The sequence below is a fragment of the Stenella coeruleoalba genome (genome assembly GCF_951394435.1).
Source record: "Stenella coeruleoalba genome assembly, chromosome: 7".
Classification (NCBI taxonomy): Eukaryota; Metazoa; Chordata; class Mammalia; order Artiodactyla; family Delphinidae; genus Stenella; species Stenella coeruleoalba.
In genome coordinates, this window is record NC_137153.1 from 89891575 (window position 1) to 89917085 (window position 25511).

At 46.6% G+C, this 25511-nt stretch overlaps 1 protein-coding gene across 1 annotated transcript in view; it reads right to left on the reverse strand.

Moving 5' to 3' along the window:
* Positions 1-25511, reverse strand: part of ANKS6 (ankyrin repeat and sterile alpha motif domain containing 6) — a 54802-nt gene that overhangs the window by 20633 nt on the left and 8658 nt on the right. The window contains exons 3-11 of the mRNA XM_079926895.1: positions 21331-21375; positions 20428-20632; positions 19321-19427; positions 17118-17266; positions 15605-15803; positions 14778-14827; positions 11456-11659; positions 10228-10381; positions 7981-8150 (exon numbers count right to left, since the gene is read on the reverse strand). Of these exons, the coding sequence (XP_079783021.1) occupies positions 7981-8150; positions 10228-10381; positions 11456-11659; positions 14778-14827; positions 15605-15803; positions 17118-17266; positions 19321-19427; positions 20428-20632; positions 21331-21375 (1283 nt within the window). The remainder of the gene's footprint in view (positions 1-7980; positions 8151-10227; positions 10382-11455; positions 11660-14777; positions 14828-15604; positions 15804-17117; positions 17267-19320; positions 19428-20427; positions 20633-21330; positions 21376-25511) is intronic.

Consider the following 25511-nt stretch of genomic DNA (forward strand, 5'->3'; position numbering starts at 1 on the left):
CGATATTGTGTCCTTGGCTGAGTCCCCTAACCTCTCAGTTAACCAGCTCTAAAATGGAAGTGTGGCTTATTACAAACGAAGGCCCATTCTGCTCTTCATGTTTCTTCATTTAAACCAGTCACTTCTAACCTTTCACCACAGAACACTTATTATTTTTCCTTTGTGTGTGTTGCACACAAAAAGCCCTTCTTATTTTGAAATACTTTATTTTATTGAAGTACAGTTGATTTACAATGTTGTGCTAGTTTGGGGTGTACAACATAGTGAATTGGGTAGGGTTTTTTTGCAGTTTACATTCCATTATAGGTTATTACAAGATATTGGGTATAATTCCTGGGACTATACAGTAAATCCTTTTTGCTTATCTATTTTATGTATAGTAGTTTGTATCTGTTAATCCCATACTCCTAGTTTGTCCCTCCCCGCCCCCCTTTGGTAATCGTAAATTTGTTTTCTATGTTTGTGAGTACTCTTAGACTTACAATGACGGAAACTAAGAAATTAACACTGGGACAGTATCAGCTAAACTACAGACGGTACTCAAATATCACTGGTTGTTACACTGATTCTTATTCTGGTCCAGGATCCATACTGCATTGACTTGTTAGGTCTCCTTAGTCTCCTCCAATCTGTGAAAACTCCTTGGTCTTGCCTTGTCTTTCATGACCTCGACACTTTTGAAGAGTCCTAGTCAGGTATTTGTAGACAGTCCCTCAATTTGGGTGTGTCTTATTTTTTCATAATTAGATTTACTTATGGATTTTGAGGTTGATGACCACTGAGATGATGTGCTATTCTCAGTGCATCACACCAGGAGATACAAAGTATCAGTACCTTATCACTGATGCTAGCCTTGATGACTTAGTTAAGGTGGTGTCTGTCAGGTTTCTCCATTGCAAAGTTACTATTTTTCCCTTTATAACCAATAAATATTTGGGGAGACATTTTAAGCTAAATATTTTGTTTTTTCTTAAAAGTTTTGCCTGCTAATTTTAACATTCTTTGGTGCATCTTCTCTGGAGCAATTACTACTGTGATGTTCTAATGGTGTTTTGCTATTTCCCTTATTCCTTCCACATTTATTACTTGGAATTCTTCTGTACAGAAGACTTGTTCCTTCTCCCCCGATTTATTTATTCAGTTATTTATTCGTATCAGCATGGGCTTGTGGATATTTATTCTCTGGGTTATAATCCAATACTACTGTTATGCCCTGGTCCCTTGTATTGGAGGGTGCTATTTAGAAACCAAAATCTGGATAGTAGGTTGCTCATGGCTACTGGGATATCACTGCTTCTAGGTCCTCTCAGTGAACAGAGCAAGGAAATATATGAAGTCTACTAACCCATGCATACACACATAACTCTACAATAAGTATATTCCTATGTCTATCAATCTGTGTATATATGTATATTTATGCATACATTCATACTGATTCATACTGACACCTCTGACTCCAATCCAATACTCACAGGATTAGTTCTAGCATTTCCCCTTTGACTCAATCTCTGACAGTTAAAAACTGGGCTCATTATCTATAATATATTTACTTATTTGTTCAACCCTAGTATATATATAAAGTGTATATGTACACAAAAGGTATATATATGTAAAGTAGCTTCACAACTGCTACACCATAACGCCTGCAAGAAAAAAAAAACCTCAGATGAATTGGGAGATTGGAATTAACATATATACACTACTATGTATAAAATAGATAACTAATGAGAACCTGCTGTATAGCACAGGGAACTCTACTTCACTTTGCTGTACAGTAGAAACTAACACAACATTGTAAAACAACTATACCCCAATTAAAAAAAAAATCAACTAGAGTACAATGCTTTTGTACAGTTCTTTTTGTCTTTACTTTACTCTCACAATATCCATTTACATGTTTTCTCCCACCTCCTACAGTGCAGTTATGTCATTCACTTGTAATACAACTACATCTGTTGTCATAGTCTGCGTACATCCTTAGGTCCTGGTTGATTTTTTTAAAATTTGCATACAGTAAAAATAACTGTTGTGTACAATTCTACAGATATTGATAAATACGTAGAGTTGTGTATTCCACCAACAGAGTGCCATATGGAACAGTTCCATCATCCCCCATATTCCCTTGTGCTGTTTCTTTCTAGTCAACCCCTCCCCCCATCCCAACCCATGGAAATAACTGATCTGTTTTCCATCCTTATAGTTTTGCCTTTTGTATACTGTCATATAAATGGAATCAAACAATATGTACACTTTTTTGTCTGATGCAGCATGATGCCTCTAAGATTCACTTAAGTTACTGCATGTGTCAGTAGTGTGTTCTTTTACATTGCTGAGTAGTATTCAATTGCATGGATATTACCACAGTTAGTTTACCTGTTCACCTGTTATGAGATGTTTCTAGTTTGGGGTATTTATGAAAAAACTGCTGTAAACATTTGCAAACTGATTTTTGTATAAACAGAAGTTTAAAAAAATTCATTTGGGTAAATATCTAGGAGTGAGAGAGCCAGGTCACATGCTATATGTATGTTTAGTTTTATAAGAAACTGACAAACTTTTTCAAGGCAGCTGTATCATTTTTGCATTCCCACCAGCAATGAATGGGAATTCCAGTAGCTCCACATTCTCACAGCACTTGTAACTTAATTTTTTTTTTAATTTTAGGCAGTCTAATAACAGGTGTAGAGTGCTGTCTCATTGTGGTTTTAAGTAGCATTCCCTAAATAATGATGTTGAACATCTTTTCATATGTTTACGTGCCATCTGCATATTTTCTTTCATGATACTTTTCAGATACTTTGCCCATTTTTAAATTTATTGGTTGTTTTCTCGTTGTTGAGTTTTGAGAGTTCTTTATTCTGGATACAAGACCTTTATCAGATACATGATTCGCAAATATATTGTCTAGTCTGTGGCTTGTCTTTTCATTCTCTTAATGCTGTCTCTTACAGACAAAAGATATGAATTTTCATAAAGTCGAATTTAACATTTTCTTCTTTTATGGATCATGCTTTTGGTACTATATCTTAAACTTACTTGCCAAATCCAAAGTCACACAGACTTTCCCCTAGAAATTTTATAGTTTTTCATTTTGTATTTCAGTCTATGATCCATTTTGAGTTAATCTCTGAATTAGCTGTGAGAAATATGTGAAGGTTCATTTTCCTGCATATTTAATTGTTCCAGCACTATTTGTTGAAAAGACTACCCTTTCTTTGTGGAATTGCCTTTGCACCTTTGTAAAAAAAAAAAAAAATTCAGTTGATTATTCTTTGGCCTCTCTATTCTGTTCCATTGACCTGTGTGTCTGTCCTTCCCTAATACTGTACTGTAGTTTTATAGTAAGTCTTGAAACTAGGTATTATGATTCTCTTTTTCATAATTCTTTTGCCTATTATAGTTTATTTGCATCTAAATATAAATTTAAGAATCACTTTCTAGATCTCTACAAAAAGAGCTAGCTGGGATTTTAATTGGGATTACATTGAATCTATAGATCAAATTACAAAAAAATGGATATCTATTTATTTAAGCTTATTTGATTTATCAGTGTCTTGTGGTTTTCAACTTATAGACTCTGCGTATACTTTATTAGATTTATACTTAAGTATTTCATTCTCATAATACATTTTCATATAATTTTATTTTCATATAATACATTTCAAATGTATTGTAAATGATATTTTAAGTTTCATATTTTAAAAGTCTAACTGTTCTAATTCTAATTGTTCATTGCTAGTGTGTAAAAATACAATTGGGACTTTTGTATATTGACCTCGTATCCTGAGACCCTGCTGAACTCACTTCTTAGTCCTAGGAGCTTTTGTGTAGATTTTTTTGAGTTTTCTAAGCAGACATCATATCATCTAAAAATAGAGATAGTTTTCTTTCTTCCTTTACAATCTGTGTACCTTTTATTTGTTTCTTACCTTATCACACTAGCTATAGTTTTTGGTACAAAGTTGAGAGACAACATCCTTATTCCTGATCTTAGGCGGAAAGCACTCAGTCTTTCACCATTAAGTATGATGCTAAGTACAGGTATCTTACATGAGGTCCAGGAATTTCTTTTCAATTCTTAATTTGCCAAAAGTTGTGATCGTGAATGGAGTTTGAATTTTGCCAAGTGCTTTTTCTGCATTTTATTCTTTAGTCTGTTAATATGGTGAATTACTCTGACAAAGTGTTCTTTTTTGGGTATTTATCCTATTTAGTGTTCTTTTAACTTCCTGGACCTATGGTTTGGCATCTGTCATTAATTTGGGGAGAAATTCTTGGTCATTAAAAAATACGTATATATTCCTCTGCACCACCATTCTCTCTTTCTTCAGGGGTTCCAATTACTTGTATGTGAGAGTATTTGATATTATCTCACAGCTCTTGGGTGCTCTGCTTTTTTTCTTTTGCTTTACCTTCTTTTTTACTTTGTGTTTCAGTTTGGGTAATTTCTATTGCCCTATCTTCAGGTTCACTGATTCTTTCCTTGGCTGTGTCAGGTCTACTGAGGAGCCCATCAGAGGCATTTCTAATCTCTGTTACGGGTTTTCTATTTCTAGCATTGCCATTTGATTCTTTCTTATAGTTTCCATTTCTCTGCTGAAATTGTTACTCATAGGATCTTGCATGCTGTTCAGATTTTCCACTAGAGCCTTTAACATATTAATTGTAGTTCTTTTAAATTTCCTGTCACATAATTCCAACACCTGTTTCACATCTACATCAGATTCTGATGACTGCCTTACTTCTTGGGAGTGTGGTGTTTCTTGCCTTTTTGTACGTCTTATAATTTATGCTAAAAATTGGACATCTCATTTAGAATAGTAGAGACCAGGACAAATATTTTCCTGCCTGGAAATGGGTACACCTTTCCTTCTGCTAGGCCTTTAATGCTCCTTCGAGCTACCTACAACCCAGAGTGGAAAAAGAAGTCCCTTTCTTACGTTTTAAAAGACTTTGTCAATAAGCTGCCTATATTATTAAGGAATTCTTCCTCTGCTTTTTCTATAAAGACCGACATTCCATAATAAAGCTTCTGGTTAAGCAGAAGGTAATTGGTATATCCCTAAGAAACAGATCTATCCCAGCCAAGAGCAAAGAAACACAATACTCTAGGCCTTGTGTGCAGCATTATTCGGGAGGGAGCAGATAAATATAAAATTTGGGATGCTCTGAAATATTTGAACCATTCCTCTCATCCGCAGTGTGGCAGATTGATCATGTAATGGCATCATCTCCACCCCTCCCTGGATCAATACCCTTTGCTATGTAACTCTGTGTGGTCTCCTGCACAGAGGGTGTGATGACTTAGTTACTTGATTGGTTTTCAACTTATGCCTTTGACTAGTGCCATTAGAACATACCCAAGGTTGCTGTGGGCATACATGGCCCTGTTTTTTTGGTCACCCCAGCCAAAAGCCAAACATCTAAGTGATCCCCTCAGACCAGAAGAACTGCCTAACTAAGTCAAGACTAAACTGCCCAGCCACAGACTTGCAAGCAAAAGAAATGCCTTCTGTTTTAAACCACTGTGCTTTCGGGTGGGAACAGAAAGCTGATATTCCCAGTGGGCCTTTGGGCTTCCTGAGATCTGCGAAGTGTTGAAGCGTACTCTGATCCCATTCCCCCCAATTCTGTGTCTCCTAAGGCACACTTCATGTGAGAAGCCATGCCTTACAAATATCCCGCCATCGCAGTGGTGCTTGTTTTAAGCAAAGTACAAAACCCAGATTTAGGAGGCTCGTATTTTGAATACTAATTGCTAATTCTTCCTAACGCAGTCTTTGAAAAGCACTTCATGTCTCCATTTTGCTGCTGGAGCCTTTGACAGAAAGCCCACTCCTGTGTCCTTTGGTTTAGGGCAGTGGTTTCTAAGAACTTGGGCTGGGCTGGCTGCAACACTCTCTGGGGAGAAAAACAGATTCCCCAACCCTACCCTAAGAGTTTCATTCAGTTATGCTGTGTGGAACCCAGTAATCTGAATTTTTTAAATAGCTCCCCAGGATTACAGTATATTCTTATGTTAAGACTATCAGGTGATCATTAAACTGCATCGTTTCCCCAGTCTTCTGTTTCCTGAATGCATCTTTAGACACAATTTCCTTTCATCAGAACACACTTGTATATAGATTAAATGATAGGTGCATCCAAGTGAGGTAATAGTTAATTTAATTTATAACTTAGATGCCTACCTATTTCCAACACCAATTAAAGGAAGCTAACAATATATAATACATCTAATAAGACCATCAAAATAGAAACAGAAAATTTTAGACAACAGAGAAGAGGAAAACTATATCAAAATTCTAGAGTAGCAGATTTACCTTAATGAGTAGCTGAGTCTCCTAGCAGCAAAGGCAAAAAGTGAAATATGCTAATTATAGAATTCTTACTATCTGAAGAAATAAAATGTATCGAAGTATCAGTAGAGATATTTTTTCCGTAGAGCTGAATTCTAAAAGGAACTTAATTACATAAATCCTATTACACAAGTAATTTTGAACATAATAGAAAATATGCTAATGTATAGAGAGAAATTTTTTCTGGAGTTATATTGTAAAGAAACTAATTATACAGGTCCAACTGTGTAAGGGACTTTGAATAACAAAAAGAGTTGTATAACCAACAGTGGTTGGGCAGACAATAAAGACTATTTCTCATACATCCATTAAGACATCAATCTCTGGAGGCACTTCTGGGCAAAGGTCCAAGTGTGAGGCCTTCAGACGATCTACCTTTTCTCAGGGAAAAAGCTTAAGACATCTAGAAAATAAGATGAAGAGTGCGGTTGTGCCTGGACTTGGGGTCCTCTCAGAGGAGGAAATGGGCTATACTGCCCCACTGCAGGGGCACCTGGAGAGCCATCTGGTAAAGGAGCCAGTTCATGCTCATGACTAGGTACCCACACTCTGGGGGCTCACTCCATTAATCAGCCCCGGAGGAGGGACTCAGGAGGTGGAGGGGGAAGATTCTGAAGACACTGGAAGACCTCCCCTCCCAGAGGCATGTGGGGTTTTCCACGCATTGCAAATCCCACAGTTTGCTACCAACGTGGTGACTGCTCTGGGGCTGCACTAATGGAGGAAAGGTGCCAGAGCAGGGAGGTGAGGCCCTGGCTCTGTCCTGCCCACCAACCTCCCTTTAGTTCCTTTCCTACACCACACTCTCATCTCCGGCGCTCTGCACATGCCGTCCCCTCACCCTGGGACAGTCTCCCCCTCACCCCACCCTTGCCCCTTTCATCTGGCACTTCATCCTTCAGAGCCCTGTCTAGATGTCACTGACGCCCTCAAGCCTCGGCAGAAACCCAGCCGTGCCCCACAGCATCCTCCCCTCTCCACAGCAGACCCTACCACACCAGTGTGAGATGGCTGTGTCTGCAGTGACACCCTGAGAACGGTCACCAAAGCCCTGGTTCACTGCTGGATCCTCACTGCTGGAAGTGCCAGGCACAGAGCAGATGCTCCAAAGATGTGGACAGTGGATGCATAAGAAAGGAGTACAAATACTACTGCTACGACTGTCAACAGTAAGGGCTGACACTTATACAGGCATACCAGGTACCAGCCCCATTCTAAATGCTGAAGTGTGAGGCTGTGATTAGAACCCAGGCAGTTGCTCCTGAACCCACACTCTGAACCCTTTTGCTCTAAATCAGTGAACAAAAACACGTGCCGTGTGAGGCTGGATGACCAGTATAGGGCTGGAGAACTTAGTGCTCACCCCGGCATCGCACCGCACCTCAGCACCCCTCCCACCTGGAGGTATCCTGGAGATCGGGCGAGAGGTGAACACACGTGTGCAGGAGACCAAGGGCACAGGGTATGATCTCAGCAGCCACCCTTCTCAGAAAGCCCAGGTGCGGCCAGATGGGAGGTTTAGTCCTATCCCACGACGGCGGCACCGCCTGTGCTCCCCAGGCGTGGACCATGCTAGAACAGGACCTGTGAGCGTCAGAGGAGCAGACGGAAACAGAACAAGCACCTTGCCACCAGGAACACTGCCGCCTGCAGAGGAGACCAGGAGCTCAGACGGGCTGGAGCCAGGCGCTGGCCCAACAGGACTTGACCGATGGCTGGGCTTCTGCTCAGATAATCCGGCTGCTTTTTTCCTCTGGGCAGCGATCTGGGACAGAACACTGTCTATGCTTCCACCTGAGGAAACAGGAATAGGAATGACTGCCTGGGTCCAGAGCACTGCAGTGCGGGCGGTGGACATCAGGTGCCGACCTGGCTGAGCCAGAACCCCGTTTCCCAGACCCCTGCCCCTGGCTCTGGGTCAGGGCTAACCACAGGAGGACTGTGCATGACAACTGGCAGGTGGACGGCCATCAAGGCTCCAGTTTGTCCTCACTTTCCCCCGAGCCACGGCCAGTTCAGTCAGCCGCCAGCGGGCACAGACAGCACGCCCTGCCCTGGGTTCCCCCAGCAGCCCCACTGCAGCGCCTGCCAGCAGCTCCACATGCTGCCACGCCAGGGCTCCTCTGCCATCATCCAGCCTCCGCTTCTGGATCTCTACGCCCCCAGCTACTCCCACAGTTGAGCCAATAACTTTCTCACTCCATAATACTCAAGGGGTTAGCTTCCCTGACTGAATTCTGACTGCCAAGTTCCCTCTCCCTGTTTCCCCAAACCTACCAGCAACCTTGAATTATTAGAAAGGAAAAGGGGAAAGTGATAATATCCAGAGCGCGGGAGGGCACTGGAGGGAGAACACTGATATCTGACATTTATAAAGCACTTACTAGGTCTGGAGGGCAAAGTGTAAAGCTTCAAAGACAGGCACACCCACTGCCCCCGCCACCCTGATTCAAAGGCACTTACATTAAGCAAATCGCTAAGCAAGCAGGCAAGCGCAGAGCTATGGAGCCATTACTTAGAGTGGGATCTCCAAGAGCAAAAATCGAGAACAGCCTGAATGGTTGAACACCATTCCACAAGAGGGAACTGGTGAATTAAAACTGACACCTCATATGAGTGGAAGGCTGTCTGGTTATTTGAAAGATGCTGTAGCTACACGTGTACTGGCATAAAGAGGTGTTTACAACATGGTAATGGGTACAAAGAGGAAAAAGGCTACAGAGCAGACTACACTGGGAAGTCAGCCTGCTTGCGTGCAGGTCCTGGCTCTGCTACTTCGCAGCTGTGTGGTCCTGGGCGAGTTATTTAACTCCCCTGAGCCCCGGTTCCCTCCTCTGTAAAGTGGACAGGACACCTCACAGGTTGTTGGAGGACTGAAGGAGATAATCTATTTAAAGGGCACTGTGCCTGGCACACACTAAGTGCTTAATAAATTATTATTATGCTTTCAAAAATATGCATTAAAGTACTTTGCGAAGATATACACCAAAATGTTAACAATGATCCCTAGTGGGTGAGATTATACTTTTCTTTTCTTTATCTGGTTTTCAAGCTTTTCCATAAGAAGCATGCATTCCTTATGTAATGGCATAAAGCAGGGTGCCTTCCTGCAAAGCTGGCTTTGGTTAATCCTGGATCCCCTCGGGGAGGACCAGAAAATATCCTGTAACCAGCCTCATTACCTATTCCCATACTCTGGTGTTTTGTTTGGTTTTTTATAGTATTTACTATCATCAGATTTTTAAAAAATTATCTGTTTATACCAGAATACAACTTCTTACAGAACTGACTTTGAAATTTTTATTGCTAAATGCTCTATCGCCTAGACATTGCCTTGCATCTAATAAGTGGTCAACAATATTTGCTGAAAGAATACGGTAAACAAATGTAATGATGTGAAAAAAATTAAAATTAAAGAAAAAGAAAGTATGCCAATAAGCCCCAAATAACTGTGGGGCAATTTGCTTTGAGTCTTAATTGTCTCTGGGCAAATCTGCTGTGTGTCTCTGGGCAAATCTGTCACCCACTCTGAGCTTCCGTTTCCTCATCTGTTCATTGAAGGGTCAGGATGAGAAGATATCTAAGGTTTAATCTTCAAGGATTTTAAATACCGCAAAAACACCATGTATTTCTCTTAGTTTCTTGTAAAATTTTCCAAGAAAATAAAGCATTATAGACTATTTCTTCCCCTCCCCTGCCCTAAGAAAATGCATAGAAGAAACTATGAATTGTGAATTCACTGAAAAATCCTTTAGGCACATCAACGAGAAAGACAGGTTGTATGCAGTGGTCTCTAGGACTGTCCCCAGTTCACACCCTCAACCCCAAGGGATCTTCCCACCTCCACGGAGTGGCCTGCCTGGGTACCCACCTGAGCGGTTGTGTAGCTCCCCACCGTGCCTGCTCATGCCTCCTACCCCACTGGAGCCACCAGAAGAATGAGGTGAGTGGTTGAAGTTTCCAGAATTGGCAGGAGAGGCTGGGCTTCTGGAGAGAGATGGAAATTTAACTGGCCTGACGGGAGTCTGCAAGAACAAGGTGGATATCACAGTTAGGGTTTGCTGTTCATTCCTTCCGATGCACAGATCACAGTGGTGAGGGACCTGGAGTTCAGCTGGCCCATCCCAGCCGGTGCTTGCATCCACTGGCATGTCCTTGCCCACCGGTGCTCATCCTGCTAGGAGTCCCCCAAGGGATGGCAGTTCACATCTATCTGCTGACAACTTGACTGACCATTAACTCAGGCTGAGCACCTGTGACATCGTTTCCTACAGGTCACCCACCTGCTCCCATGTGGTGGACTAATGTAAACCCGCTCTGTCCATTTTTGAGTACCTCCAGCCACCAGGCCCTTGGTCTCCAACTAGTGATTTGGTATTACGACAGTCCAGGGAGGCAGCAGCAAGCAATGGGGGTCAGACAGAGACGGGGGCCCTGAGGTTCTCCAATCAGTCGACACAAAGCGGCAGGGTCAGGTCCTAAATCCCTGTCCTCGGTTTGCCCATTTACTGTACCTACATTATTTACAGTCTACACATATGGAGATCAGCTCCCACAACGGGATGGACTACCTCAGTATATCACAGAGACACACTGAGGGCCACCAAGTCAGAAACCACTGCGGTCAAAAGGAGACAAGTCACACTTTCTGGTTGCAAGAAAACACTAGTAGCACACATAGTTGCCTCCCAGCATTGAGCTTTGTCCTGGACCTGCGCAATGTAGTATGGAACTAAATTAGAGGCCAAGAACCTGATTTCTGGTCCCAGCATCCCCGCCCCAACTTGGCTGGGTGACCTTCAGCAACTGACTTCCCTTCTCTGGGCTGTTTCCTCATCTACTAAAGGGAAGGGTGGATTAGATCAGGTCTTCAACCTGTGTTCCAGGGAGAGGGACTCCCATTTTCACTCCATTCACTCTAACATTTTAATCTGCTTACATATTAAGTTCTTTGGTAGGGTTTCATTAGACAAAAGAATATCACTCATTTAAAAGAAAATAAAAAGCTTCAGCCCCCCTGGATTAGTGGGTCTCAGGTCCCTTCTGCCTGCAATGTCAGTGAGTGGTGACGTGTAAAGCATGTCAGCTGGACAACTTACGGTGTCTGTGCTCCCGCCGCCCACAGGTTGCCCCCTGCTGGCTCTTTGGGGCCGCACAGTCTTCATGGGGTCTGCCTTCCCGTTGTGACATGTCCGGGACCGATCCGAGCTCCACAGCTCAAAGCTGGAAGGGGGTAAGAAAGGGGGGATGACTGCCTTCAGCTTGTCGCTTGGGAGTCTGGTGAAGGGGGCTCCATTCCGAAGCTGAAAAAGACAGGCTGTGGGTTAGGCAAGCACCAAGAGGGCTCCCGGCTCTGCGAGGAAGGCTCCAGGTTTCCCCTGCTTCTCAGAGAACGGCAGCACTACCTACCCCTCCACCCAAGCCAGAAACCCACATGATGTCCTCAGCTCTCTTCCCAGCAACCAAGCGATTCCCATAGCTGCTCTGCTCCAACTCCCAGGTTCTCTTGCATCTGTCCACAGCAGAAACACACAACAGGGGCGGGGAGTATGGAGAGTCGTGGGGTAGCCAAGAGGTGACACGTGTGCTGTGATGGGGCAGCACAGGGGAGGGGCCACCTCTCCCTGCAGGTAGAGAGGGCATCTTGTGGGTTGGGGGGCACTTGATCTGAGCCCAAAGGACAACAGAGAGGTTTGGGGAAAGGGCACTGCAGACCGAGGGAAGAGAATGTGGAAAGGCCTGGAGGCAAGAGGAGCAAGACCAGTGCACAGAATTGCAAGGACACTGGTGTGACCAGAGCTGAGGGTTTCGGGAGGAGGGAATGAGGGTACTGGAAGGCCCAGGCTGGCTATCTGTGAACCCAGCCAACCCTCCCATCCCCCATCCCACCACTTCCTTCCTACTCCAGCCACACCTCCCACTGCTGACATTTTTAACTGCAATTTAAGTTTTGAAAATGTGATTTGGGGTCAGTATAAAATCCACACAATGATGACTGGCGGATTGTCAAGGAAAAGCTTTCACACAGTCCAAGCTAACTTTAATTAAGAAAAGACAGTGAACTTGGTGCCAGATGGTGCTTTGCAGGGAAGGGCATACCACAGCTAAACCTGCCTCGGGAGCCAGGCAGGTGGGCATCTCCGCAAGGATGGCTGCAAACGCCCACTCAGCAGAGCACCGTGGCCATCCTCCATCTGCCACGGGGCAGGCAGGCACACTCGTGCCCTCTAGAGGGCATGAGGAGGTGGGACAGGAGAGCAACAAGATGGGAGGGTGGGCATCCTGGGTTCCCACCCTGGCTCTATCCTGCTTTTCTGAGAGTCCGTGAATAAGGGGTGTCCCCTCTGGACCTCGACAACCTCATCTGCCTAAGGGTATTCATCAGAGCTGTTAGAACAATGAAAAACTAGGAACCCCAAAGTCCAGGTCAGTCTTAGATAAAGAGATGAGGGCACAGTCCCATGATGGAATGTTCATCCTGCAGCCATTGGGTGTGATGGGACCAAAGAGTGTTCCTGACACAGAAAAGATGGTCATGACAAACTGTTAATACACCAGGTTCAGCACAATATGGGGAGGATAACAGTGCCTGACCTGGCATGGTTGTTGGGGATATTAAGTGAGTGAATATATGTAAAGTGCTGCAAATACTTAATAAGCATTTGGCTGGTACACTTAGTGCTGTGTTAAGTATTTGTTTATTATATATAACACGATATCATAGTCACAGATGTGAAAAAATGATTAGGGAAAATACTCAAAAGATATATGCCACAAAATGTCAATCATGATTATATCTGGATGTATGATCAAGGGCAATTTTATTTTTCTTTATACTTTACTGCATCTTCCAAAATTTCAGTAACAGCATTTGTCTTCATACTGAAAGTAATTCTTGCTATTTAATAACATTATCAAATGTTGGGCGGTACAAGTCCCACAGTCAGTGTGCAGACACCAATTTATGCCTATTACACAGCAGGGCAGAGCGGGCAGATCCTGGTCAGGGCTCCGCAGGTCCTGGGGCAGCTTAGTCTTTTGGAGGCTCCTCTGCTCCCTTCTTCTCTCCAATACTGCCCTCTCCTGGCCAGCCTCCAGATTAAGGCCTCAGAGCTAAAGGGACTTGAGCCCAACTCCAACCAGGAGACTCTCACTTCAGAGAAGAGAAATGAAGCCCACAGAAGTGAGGTAACATGTCCAACGTCACACAGTAGATAAATGAGAGCTCATTCTGGGCCAGCCACTATGCTAAGAACTTCCTGGGGATGATCTCACTGAAAAACCACAACCATGAGAGATCATCCCCTAAGTTAGAGAAGGCTAGCTATCACCTAATGTCCATCCTCGATATCTTCCTCAGCAGACACACCTGATACTTAGATGGGCACACGACCACTCGGAACAAAGACTTCATTTCCCAGCCTCCTGTGCAGTGTGAATGGGCCATGTGACTAAATTCTGGCCCATTTATGTAAGCAAAAGTGATGTGTGAGTTTCCAGGAAACTTCTTTAATTTTTTGCGGTACGTGGGCCTCTCACTGTCGTGGCCCCCCCCCGTTGCGGAGCACAGGCTCCGGACGCGCAGGCTCAGCGGCCATGACTCACGGGCCCAGCCGCTCCGCGGCACGCGGGATCCTCCCGGATCGGGTCACAAACCCATGTCCCCTGCATCGGCAGGCGGACCCTCAACCACTGCGCCACCAGGGAAGCCCAGGAAACTTCTTTAAAGACACCTGGCATGTGCCTATGGTCACCTCTTCTTCCCTCAACTTTCCTGTCAGCTGGAGTGAGGTAGTAATGGAGAGAGCTCTGGCAGGCATCTTGGACCAAAAGGTGACCTTGGTAGTAGTAGCCATGGCTGGTAGACCAACAGGTAAAAGGAACCTAGGTCCCAAACTCTATGGAACAATAAACTAGTCTTGAACTTCACTTACTTGACAGAAATGTGATGCTGTCATATATTTATGCCAGTTATTTGGGGATTTTCTGTCACTCATAGCTGAACCTAATCCTGATACATCTCTAATTTATAGATGAGGAAACTGAGGCCTCTCTCAGGCTGGAAACATACCCTCCTCTTTGACTTCTCTCTCCTTGGCTTTCCGTAACCAAAAGGGTGAGTTCAATGTCACCCATCAATTCCTATGCCTACAAGGCCCCTGTCCTCAGTACTGCCTCCTTCAGAACATGATTGGGGATTACCTCCGGCTGCTAAGCACAAGCACAGCCTTACCTGCAATTCAGGGCTGGCATCTGTCCTGATTTCTCGGTGCCAGAGATATACCCACTGTTACACATTTTGATATCGACCCCATCTGTAACCACCACAGAGAAAGACAAACGCCTACATCCCTTCTTAGAAATCAATCCCCTAACGATTGGTAGAGACCTGAAATGCTTTTAGAAAAGCCCCACACTCACCATGGTTGTCAATAACACATCTTCCTTTTCTCCTCTTGTGCTCCCAGGACCTGAGAAACAAACAGAAGTTTCCTGAAATGACCCCACCCCCACCCCACAAAGAGTTCATGGCATGACAAGTGACCAGGTCAGCCTTCATCCTGGAAAACCAACTCTCCTGAGTGATTAAATAATAATAATTGGTATTCTATATCTGAATAGAAGGAAAGCACTTAAAAGGTATCTTAGAGTGTGTTTTCAGCTTTTCCGTAAACCACTGTCATGCTGGGTCAGACAGTGGTACCTCCAGCTCGATAGTCTGTCTCAAACAGTGGTGCCAAAGGATCTAGTCTGGGTGTGGGAAGTCTGACTGTTAGAAGGGATCTGATCTAATTGACGTCCCAATCAGTGTGGGAATCTCCTTCAGTGCCCTGGCAAAGTCATCCAATCTGTTGAATACCTCCAGTGGTGGGGAGCTCACTACCCCCAGCCCAACCCTAGTAATTCACTCTATTCCAAAACACTGTCAGTGCAAGACCAATCACATTCGGCAGGTGGGAAAATCGCTGATCGAAGGCAAGAGAGAGGCAGTGACTGGCCAGTGGTCTCAACAGGGCATGTGGGACAGGAGCCTGGGACTCGTGCCACCAGCTTCCCCATTCTACCACACTGACAGCAATTATGTCCCTTCTTTGCCAGACCAGCCACTCTGCCCCAGTGTCACATTCCAACAGCATCTCACCTCTGGCATCAGCCTAGGAGGTGGGACAAAGGGAAGAGGGTGAGGGCAAAAAGATTCAGGGTTTGACCATTCTGGAAATTCTACCACACATGCAACTTCTTCTTACCATTGTCTTTGGTCGTGGGGGTCACGTCGGGGAGCCCAGAGCGGCTCGTCTTGTCTGGGGGGGGCGCCCTCATTGTGGAGTCCAGTGCTGGCTCTGGCTCATCACAGAAAGGCAATGGCTGGTTGCTGGACAGCCCACGGGGCAGTGTCTGCATCAGTTTGAGCTTCCGGAACCGATTGGACATTCGGTTCCACCAGGACTGCCAAGGAAGTGCAGAGCAGAGGTCATGCCCCAAGAACACCTAGCCCAGGGACAGTGACCACACTCCACACGTGCTTCCCTTCCCCTCTCCTGGGCCCACTGCGGGCATTACCAATCAACCATAGCACCCTTTCCCAAAAGCCATGGTTCTCTCTAAATCCTTCCTGACCCAGCCCTTAGGGGGCCTTTCCAATAGGCTGGAGTTGGCAGTGAACCCTATTTGCTAACCCTCCTCCAATCAATCTCCTTATTGCACAGATAGAGAAACACAGACCCAGGGATATCAATTTGCTCAGTGTCTTACAGTCAAACAGGGACAGACAGGTGGACACAGAGGCAATACCAAACACCTTAACATCTATTACTGCATAACCTCCTTCCCCCTATTCCAGTAACAATGTGAGAGGTGTCAGGGTGTCCACACCAACGCCCGGACCATCTGCTCCTGTAGCTGATGCCTTCCCACCTAAAGAGAGGACAGGTGCCACCCCTAGGGTGTCTACATAATCCCACGATAGCTCAGGGGTTACTGGCACAGCGCCAAAGGGAGGCTGTGAGAGCCTGGCCTACAGAGATGGCAGTGAGGCAGGAATGAAGAGATCTATGCAAACAACACTGTGAGGAAGAATCCAGGGGCCTGAGTGAGCGACGAACATGAGAAGAATGCTAAGTCTGCAGATCTGAGAAGGTGCTAGAACCCCAGCCAGGACAAGGGAAAAAATAATTTTGATTTCCAACAAGCAGAGCAGGGCTCGGAGGATAAGAAATTCAAAGAGAAACATTCAGCTTGCAGTTTAGAAATAGGCAACTGGAGCTTGGTTTTGAGGTTTCCAGAAGAAGCTGACGGGGGTCTGTGGACCACAGGGAGATCCTAGAATGGTGCAATCAGCAAATACTTTCCACACTAAAGCACAGGCCACAGACAGATGGCCTGGAAGAAGAGGTGTTCAAGGTTGGCCAGCTCAGTACTACATCATGCAAAAAAAATGTTTAGATTCCCTACATTTCCAAATTGTGTCTCTGCATCAAAATCTGGGTTTCTAGCTTCTCCTGAAAAAGATGGGAACATGTGGCAACATGGACCCACATACTTGCAAAGCAGCGACTAAGGCCACTAAGTGGTTACGATCACCCCAGTTTTCCCTGGTCCCCACCGTTCCCTATTGCTCACCTCCAGCTTACTTCCTGCCCCTACTGGGCCCCCCACCCCAGCCTACACCAGCCCTGGTTAACAAGGAAGCGGCAAGCATCTCCCCGCTTCACCCATCCTGGCCTGGCTCTCTGACGCCATTTAAGACAAGAGAAGTCAAACCTTAAGTCCGCCTTTGTCATCAGGCAGCACTGGGACACTCCAGGGCTGTCGGACCTTCGAGTGGGGCGGGGGTGGTGAGTGGCTGGGCCGGCCTTTGTCTTTATTCACCTGCATGCAGACAGATGCCAGCAGTCGAACAAGTTCCGTGTCTATGGACACAAAAGGCAGCATTTTACCTGCAAATATGTCTGTCGGGCCATGGGGTGGGGGCCCAAGATGACCCCCATCAGCCTGAGAACTCAGCCCCACAGCTCCAGAGCCTGTGTTACTCCAGGATCAAGGCGTCCCTGCCCCTCCACTGGCTCTTCAAAAGGTGGCAAACAGGTGAGCAGGGCTTAACCCACTTAACCAGAAATAAAAGCCAGAAGTCCTGTCCTACCAGGAAGGCAGAGGGGTGGTGGGTTTAAAAAAGTACAGGCTCGGGACTTCCGTGGTGACGCGGTAGTTAAGAATCCGCCTGCCAATGCAGGGGACACGGGTTCGAGCCCTGGTCCGGGAAGACCCCATATGTTGCGGAGCAACTAAGCCCGTGCACCACAACTACTGAAGCCCACGTGCCTAGAGCCCATGCTGCGCAACAAGAGAAGCCACCGCAATGAGAAGCCCGTGCACCGCAACGAAGACCACTTGCAACTAGAGAAAGCCCGCACACAGCAACGAAGACCCAACGCAGCCAAAAATAAATAAATAAATAAATATATTAAAAACAAATAATAAGTAAAATAAAACAGCTGTTGTTTAAAAAAAAAAAAAGTACAGGCTCTACAGCCAGATGACTGAGGTTTGAATTCTGCCTCTGTTCCTCCCTGGCCATGTAACTGCAGGTAGATTAAGAGGTGACATTAGTACCACCACATATGGGTATCTGGAGGATTTGAGGTAATTCCTAACATACAGTAAGTGCTTAAGAAAGGTTAAGTAGTATTAGTTATTATTAACTCAACTAGGCTATTGAAAAAACAACAAACAGGACTGAGAAGAAAATACTACCAACTATTAATACGCTTTTCTCTTGATGACTGTTTCCTTTTTTTCTCTCCAAGTGTTCAATAATAAGCATGTGTTTCTTTGAAAATTTCAGGCAAAAACTTCATTTGAAAACCCACTAGGAAAAAAAAAAATCCATTGGGGTAGATTGTTTTATTGGGAAAGGGAGTGGGGGAGAAGGGGGGAGCGGGAAGAGACACAGGGAAAGAGACGAGTCTGTCAGAGGAAAGCGTGTGTGGGAGGAGGCCGGGGTCCCCGGGAGACTGATCCTGAATGATGTGAACCCTAGCCACGAGAGGAGTGAGATCAGTGAGATCGCTGCACTTGGGTGGAGGGCCCTATCTCTCTAGCAGGGCTCAGGTCTTCCCAGACTCCGGGCTCCTCCCCTCTACAAGCAGCTCTGCTTCTCTCGCTGCTCTCCAAGGATACAACAGGACCAGCACGTATGTGTGATATGTGGGGCCCGCAGGAGGGGAGGGTGGCGGGGGAGGTGATGCTGGCGGTAAGGAAGGGGCTGCCACCTCCACAGCTAAGGGAGGCCGCAGGAGTCCCTCCACCAGACACTGAGGAGGCAAAAGTCCTCCCCTCCACCGCCAGCTGCTGAGAATCCGGCTCAGGGCTCAGAGCCTGCAGGCCAGGAAGGCCTCCCAGCTTCTCCCGCTCTGGGCTGAAACTCGGGGGTCACAAGAGAGACAATAGGTAAGACAGACCCTGCCCCCTGAGCTGGCTAATTGGAAGCCCCAGGTCCCAGAGGAAGGCCTGTCAAAGTGGGGGAGGGTCTGAGGTGCCAGCTGGGGGCTTAGTAACGGTGACACCTCCAGCACAGGACCCTTGACCTGCAGCCTCCACCTACACAATTAAGCCACGGGGGTCACTGCTTACTCTGATTCTGCTCGTGAGAGGGGCCTGTTTCCTCCGGAGTCAATCAGTTTCTGGCTGGGAGCACAAATACCAATCTAGGATTTGTGCAGTCTGCCAAGGCCTTCCCTCCGGGAGACTCCCAGAAGGCTGGAGCCGAGAGAGGCCTCAGGGACTACCTGGTCCCAGCTCCACCCTCCTCGGGAGGAGTGAAGACTTGCCTGAGGCTGTGTGGGGAGCTCTGGGAGTCTGAGAGTGGCTTCCCCCTTGAATAAGCAAGTGCTTAATCACAGGTGATTATCTCAATTCCCAGCCAGAGAACCCGCAGGCTCAAAACTCTTTTCCAGAAACAACCCACCAGGATCACTCAGCAGCATCACTAGGTCAAAGGCCGTGTACCCGTTTTTTGCACGAAGAGTGACATCAGCTCCTTGGTTTAGCAGATATTTGACAATCTCCTTGTTCCTGTGGAAGAAAGAAAAAGCCAGAGTGAGACCCACTGAAAGGGAAATCATGGCCTTGCTTCTGGGCAACATGAGTGGTGGCTTTAACTACAGCAGCATCTCTGCACCTGTAAAAGGGCTTGGAAAGCTGTGTCTCCCAGCCCTTGTTCCCTACACTGTGGCCAGCCATGACAGAAATCAAAGCCTGAGTGTTCCTTCCACAAACCAAAAACCAAGGGCTCTGCCCCAAAACCACTGGCCCCCAGGACCACATGCAGGCCCTGCCCCTCCAGCCCCAAATCAGGACTCCTGCAGCTGAAACATGAAGCCTCCCGCAGGCCAGGGTGTTTGATGTGGAAGTCTGAGGCCTACCAAATGAGGAAAGAAACCACTTCAAAAGGATACAGGAGACTGCTCTGATCACCTGAAGCAGGACAAGGGTGGAGCCCCTAATTTGGAATCAGATCACTGAGCAGGTATAAGGCTGTATGCAGATCCCTGCCTCTTGGTCAAGCCCACCCCAAGGAGGAGGCATCCAGGAGGGCAGAGGGATGACTGGATGAGAAGGGATTCAGAAGCACCAGTCGATGCTGACGCCTATGCAAAACGAGGGCTAGGACAAGCCTCACCATCAGACGAGAAGCCAGTGGTACAAATGGCCGACGTTTATTCCCAACAGGGGCAACAGGGAGGCTGCTATATACATCAATGTGAAACTCCAGAAGAACTAATCTGTTTGCTCAACTGAAACTTATCTTTCAGTATAAAACCTTCCTTCTGCATGGTTTCTCATGACCACAGGTGAAATTGTGTGCCAAGCCAACAGGAAATCTGGACACAAAGGGTAGGAATGCAGGATAGACTGAGTCTGCATGGCTTTTAGTCTTTTTTGAGTGCCTCAACATCGTCATAATGGGGGGGGGGCTTATCTGTAGCATCTCGGTACCAGAAACCCATCAGGAACCCTCTTTCAGCCCGGGACATCTTAGCCTCCCCACTGAGGGAGTGGAGCTGGCACTGACCCGTGGTAGGTGGCCTGCATGAGGGCCGTCCAGCCATGCACGCCGTCCTGCTTGTCCACGTCAGCATGCCTCTCAACCAGTAGCTGCACCAGAGGCAGCTGCCCCATGACAGCTGCCAGCATCAGTGGGGTCGCCCCATCCCCATTAACCAGGTTCACGTGGTTGGGGTCTTCATCGGCAATCTCTTTGACCAGCTGGAAGTTTCCTGCAAACAGAAGCAGAAGCAGAAGCCCTGGTGATCCGTGGGCCTGGCACCGCAGGATCATTTACCCAGTGGTTTCATGTAACAGATGTGCTAAGCCAGCCTCTGCACTGGGCTACTGGGCATCGCAGGGGCTACAAAGATAAGTCAGAGGTAGCCCGCACTCTCAAATCCTTCCGTCTAGGAGGGATGGAGGCAAGCACACGAACGGCTTTCCCAAAAGACAGAAAATGTCACTGACATCTTAAAAGAATGGTGATGAAGGGCAATGCGCACGCAGAAGGAGAGCTCAGGTCTCCCTGAGAGGTGAGGGTAAGGGCGAGCTTCCTGGAGGTGGGGTGTCTATTTCAGGAGAGGCAATATTAGGCTAAACAGCCCTTCATTACAAAGAGAGTGGAGCGGGTAGGCGGGCAGCCAGGCATTTTAGAGGTAAGTAAAAGCCAGGACATAGCCACAGGGTTTAGCCGGAGAGGCAGAGGGGGCCTGAGAGAGCAGTCTGGAACCTGTGTGTAAAACAGCATGACTACCAGACTCCAGGGTCTGAACCTCCCTGGGTGAAACTAGAGTCAGGAAACAACAAAATGCCTGTTTCTTTCTCAAATACTCTGGGTGGCCTTGGAAAGGACTATAAATATTAATTAGGTTGGAAAAAAATAGCACTGTATTCTTAAATATCCAAAAAGATTTTCTCAAGCGCTTACCCATTTTCAATGCATGGAAAATATCAGGTCGCCTTTTCTCCTCATCTGGGTAAACAAAGATTTTACAAGTTAACCACGGAAAGGTTTGAAACAACAGAAAAGTCACAAGGGTGTAACGACCCAGCCTAGCTTTAAAAATGATCTGCTTCTCAAAAGCAGTCTAATCAGAGACCTGAGATGACTCCAGCAGACCTTCTGGAAGGGCTATTGTCAGAGTGTCTGAAAATGCTTCAGACACAGACCGTGGGAGGTCATCTGGCCCAGAAAACATGAATGAGCAGACCATTTCCCGATCCCACAACTCATAAAGCAGTCATTTTTAGGCACTCCAAACTTTGGGATGGCCTTTCTCAGATAGAATGGAAAAGTACAGTCTTGGAAAAATCTGTATTCCTATGAAGATTTTAAAAAGAAACAATGATTCTTTTAGTCTAAAAACTAAATGTACAACCATGAGGTAATTCCAGAGCAGAGGACCCCTGAGACACTGAGCAGCTAATCCCAGAGGAGGTCATGGTCGTGGCCACCAGAAGAGCCAATGCTAATATTTGCTTTCCTTCCCAAATAAGCAGCCATCTGAATGATTCTGAAAGTCACCCCTACCCCAGACTTGCAGATGCAGCTCCCAGCAGGCGACTGCCCAACTGATGTCTTCGTGCTGGGCCTTGCTGCGCCCACCCAGGGCTAGCCCCTCCCTCATCTGCTCTCTGTCATCTTCCTCGAAGCTGGAGCTAGCGGGTACCCTGCTTCTTCCCGTCAGAAAGCATCCATCCTCATGACCAGGCTCTTCGCTGGTGTGCAAATGTAGGACTTCCTTTGACTAACTCCGGGGGGGATGGAGCAGCTGCAGGAGGAAACCTGTGACTCTGGGCCAAATCCCTGGTCCAGATCAGCCCCCTCCGGCAGCTGGGAGGAAGGTGCAGCGTGGCACAAGGAGCACAGAGTCTGGAGTCAGAGTACCCAAATCTGAATGCATGTTTCCAGAGAGATCTGTCTCCTCATCATTAATATGGGGACAACACACTAACATGGGGACCATGTGGTTGTTGCGGGGGTGGATAATATAGATGGTAAAATGCTTCAGAAATTCTTAGGCTCTATTCTAAAAAAAAGAGCAATTTTTGTTATCTTTCCTAGTGACCAGCATCCACCCCAGAAAAGGTACTAGTTAACTCCAGGGCTCTTACAAGGAAGTATACACAGGGCCATGGAACCAAGTGTCTAATTTTGCCTTTGAAATACTATTAAGAAATGATACTGTGTTTTGGTTTCAAAAAATATGTCTCGTTCCTTTAAGTGTTTAAGAGTCTAATTTGCTGTGGGCCAGGGCCTTCTCATGCCAAGACCCTTTGACAGAAAAGAGTGTGTCACCTGGCCCTAGTGTTGGTTGCTAAGCAACCTTCTGGTGCAAATGAATCACTGACAGTCTAGTCTTACCCCAGGAAGCTGGGGCAGCTGTGCCTGATGCCCAGTGACCCTGGGCTGGTCCTTTCCTCACTCCAGGCTCCAGTTTTTGCATCAGTATCAGAGCAACTCCAGGGACCCTTCCATAGCCCAAGGAACAACCACAGTGGGGGTGGGGAGGGTGTCACAAGGACAGTTACAGCCTCAAAGATATCCTGTCCTGCAGCTAATGCAAAGGAGAGAGCTGGGGATCTCCAAGGCCCCGATGCGGGGTGGATTTCTGGCATTTCACAAAAAAAGCTGGGGCCTAATGTTATTCACTTAATAATCTGTCATTATTAGTAACACAGCCTTTGCCCTTGCTGTTGTCCTACCCGAAGGCTCTTCCCTGAGAGGCCGCATGGAACACTTCCTCAGCTCCTGCAAGTAGGCTGAACTCTCACCTCAAGGGGGCCACCCAACGGCCCTATTTCATACAGTGGCCTGTATCGCCCCAACTCCACTGCTCCCACACCCTCCACCTCGCCCCTGTTTGTTTTCTTCCCCACCATGGTACTTCCATCTACCGTACTATGTAACTTATTTTATTTAATATGCTTATTTCCTGTTTCTTGGCTGTCTCGCCTACAGAGGCCAGCGTCCTCAAGTGCAGGGATTAGGTCTGATTTGTTTGCTGGTGCCTAGAACAGTGCCTGGTACATAGTAGGCACTCAAATACTTGCAGAGTAACGGAATGAATGAATGGTCAATAAAAATCCATTTTGGTAGCTTCCACTCACTGCTCTTTATGTGCCAGGCACTGGGGTATGTATTTTACAGGCATTATCTTACCACAGCTCATAGGACCTCACAAGGTAAGTGTATTTATTATGGCTGTTTTATGAAAGAGGACACTGGAGTCCTGGAGGGACAATGAATACAACAAGGCCGCCCAGCCACAAAGTGGGAGAGCTGAGCCTCAAACCCTGGTCTGCTCGATGGGGAAGTCTGCTCGTAACCATGACCCGGTCCCATCAAATAGAATGACTACGGTAACAGGGGTGAGGCAGCTGCCAGCATCTCTCACGTGCTCCCTCTGGGCTGGGATGACCTCACTTGATTGTCACAGCAGTCCTGTGAGGCAGGGGGTACTCCCGTCACCCACTTATGGATGACGAAACAGAAGCTTAGAGAACGCAGGCAGCTGGTCCAAGGTCCCTTGGCCAGCACAGGCAAGGCTGGGTGGATCCTGGTAGAGGGTGACCTTGGGCACGCCCAACACTGTGTCTGCCCCACCGCACCTCGAGGAGATGAGGGCATCGCCTTCCCAGGGTGCCAGGGCAGTCCCTAAGGAGGCACGTGGAGAGCTAAGACCCCAGAACGCCGGCTGGGGGAAATCTGAGGAAGGAGGAGAATAAGCAGTACGAGAGGCACAGCTCAGTGGCTACAGGCAGGGTGCAAGTTCCAGACTGTCGACTTCTAGGGTGGAGGCCTTGAGCGAGTTGCCTGATCTCCCTCACCTGCAACGTGGCTGAAGCCAACCTCCCCGGGGTGGGGGTGAGGTAAGAGTCTGCCTATTGGCAGAGCAGGGACATGAGAAGGCAGTTCCCGTCCCGATCTTGGCTACAGAGACAAATGGAACCAAAGCCTTTAAAGGAGGGCAGCAGCCTTGCGTCAAGGAAAATACCCTGTGTGAGGCTGGAGCCCTACCTTCCAACTGCAACTCTTCCCCAGGACCTAACACTGAACTGCTATTACATTCTAGCCCAAGGGCTCACACCCCAGAGGCCGGCTTATTTTCTGCTCATGACCACCTGGTAGTTGTCATTAACCCCATTTTACACAAGAGGCAAAGGAAGGCTCAGAGAGAGTTACAAGCATGCCCAGCTCCCAGCGGCCCTACAAGTGCTCCAACTGGGCGGAGTCACATCCCCGTGCTCTTCCCATGGATTCCCTCGCCTTCTGAGTGTCACTCAGCTTCTAACCGGTATGTGACCTTTGACCAGCCTCTATTCCTCTCTGGATCTGCACAAAGTAAAGAGGTCTCCTGGCTCCAGATAGGTTTTCCTAAACTTTACTTCTTTTTCCTTTCTGTTTGGCGTTCTCTTCATTTTCGCCATCCCTCTGTTGTTACGGGGTTTTTCAACATGTTTATTTCAGAGTATTTTGACCCGACAGTGTATTTCTAATAAGCATTTCCCAAATGTGCAGCATCTTTTGATTGATGGAACTTTTTTTTAATTGACCATTTGAATTTTTTTTTAATTGAAATGTAGTTGATTTACAAAGTGATTGACAGGACTACTGCGTATTCTTTGCATGGTTCAAACCTTTCAACACTTTCAAGTCTTTTTAGCCTGTCTGTCTGATGACCTTTTCTTCCAATTTTTACCTTTCAGTCCTACGTGCTCACATGCTGCAGCCCAGCCTTACAGCCCAGGTCGTCTCAGGCCTGCCACTGAAATCAGAGCATCACAGACAGAGGGTATTGAGGCTGTGTGACTCTGCATGACACAATTCTACTGCACATGATGAACTAGAGGTTTTGAAACATATGTCCTGTAGCAGATTTGCTAAGGATGGTTTAGACATCTCTTTAAGTGCCAGAAAGATGGCAAGTTTAGACATCTCTTTAAGTGCCAGAAAGATGGCAAAAAGAAAAAAGAAACAGGATACACTAATAGGTGTTGAAAAAACACAACAGAAAAGGAGGCTAAATTTTATGTGACTTAGTCTCTGGGCACTGGTCATTGGCAACTGAGGTTAGGCACACTGCTCTAGAGCAGGGGTTGCCAAAA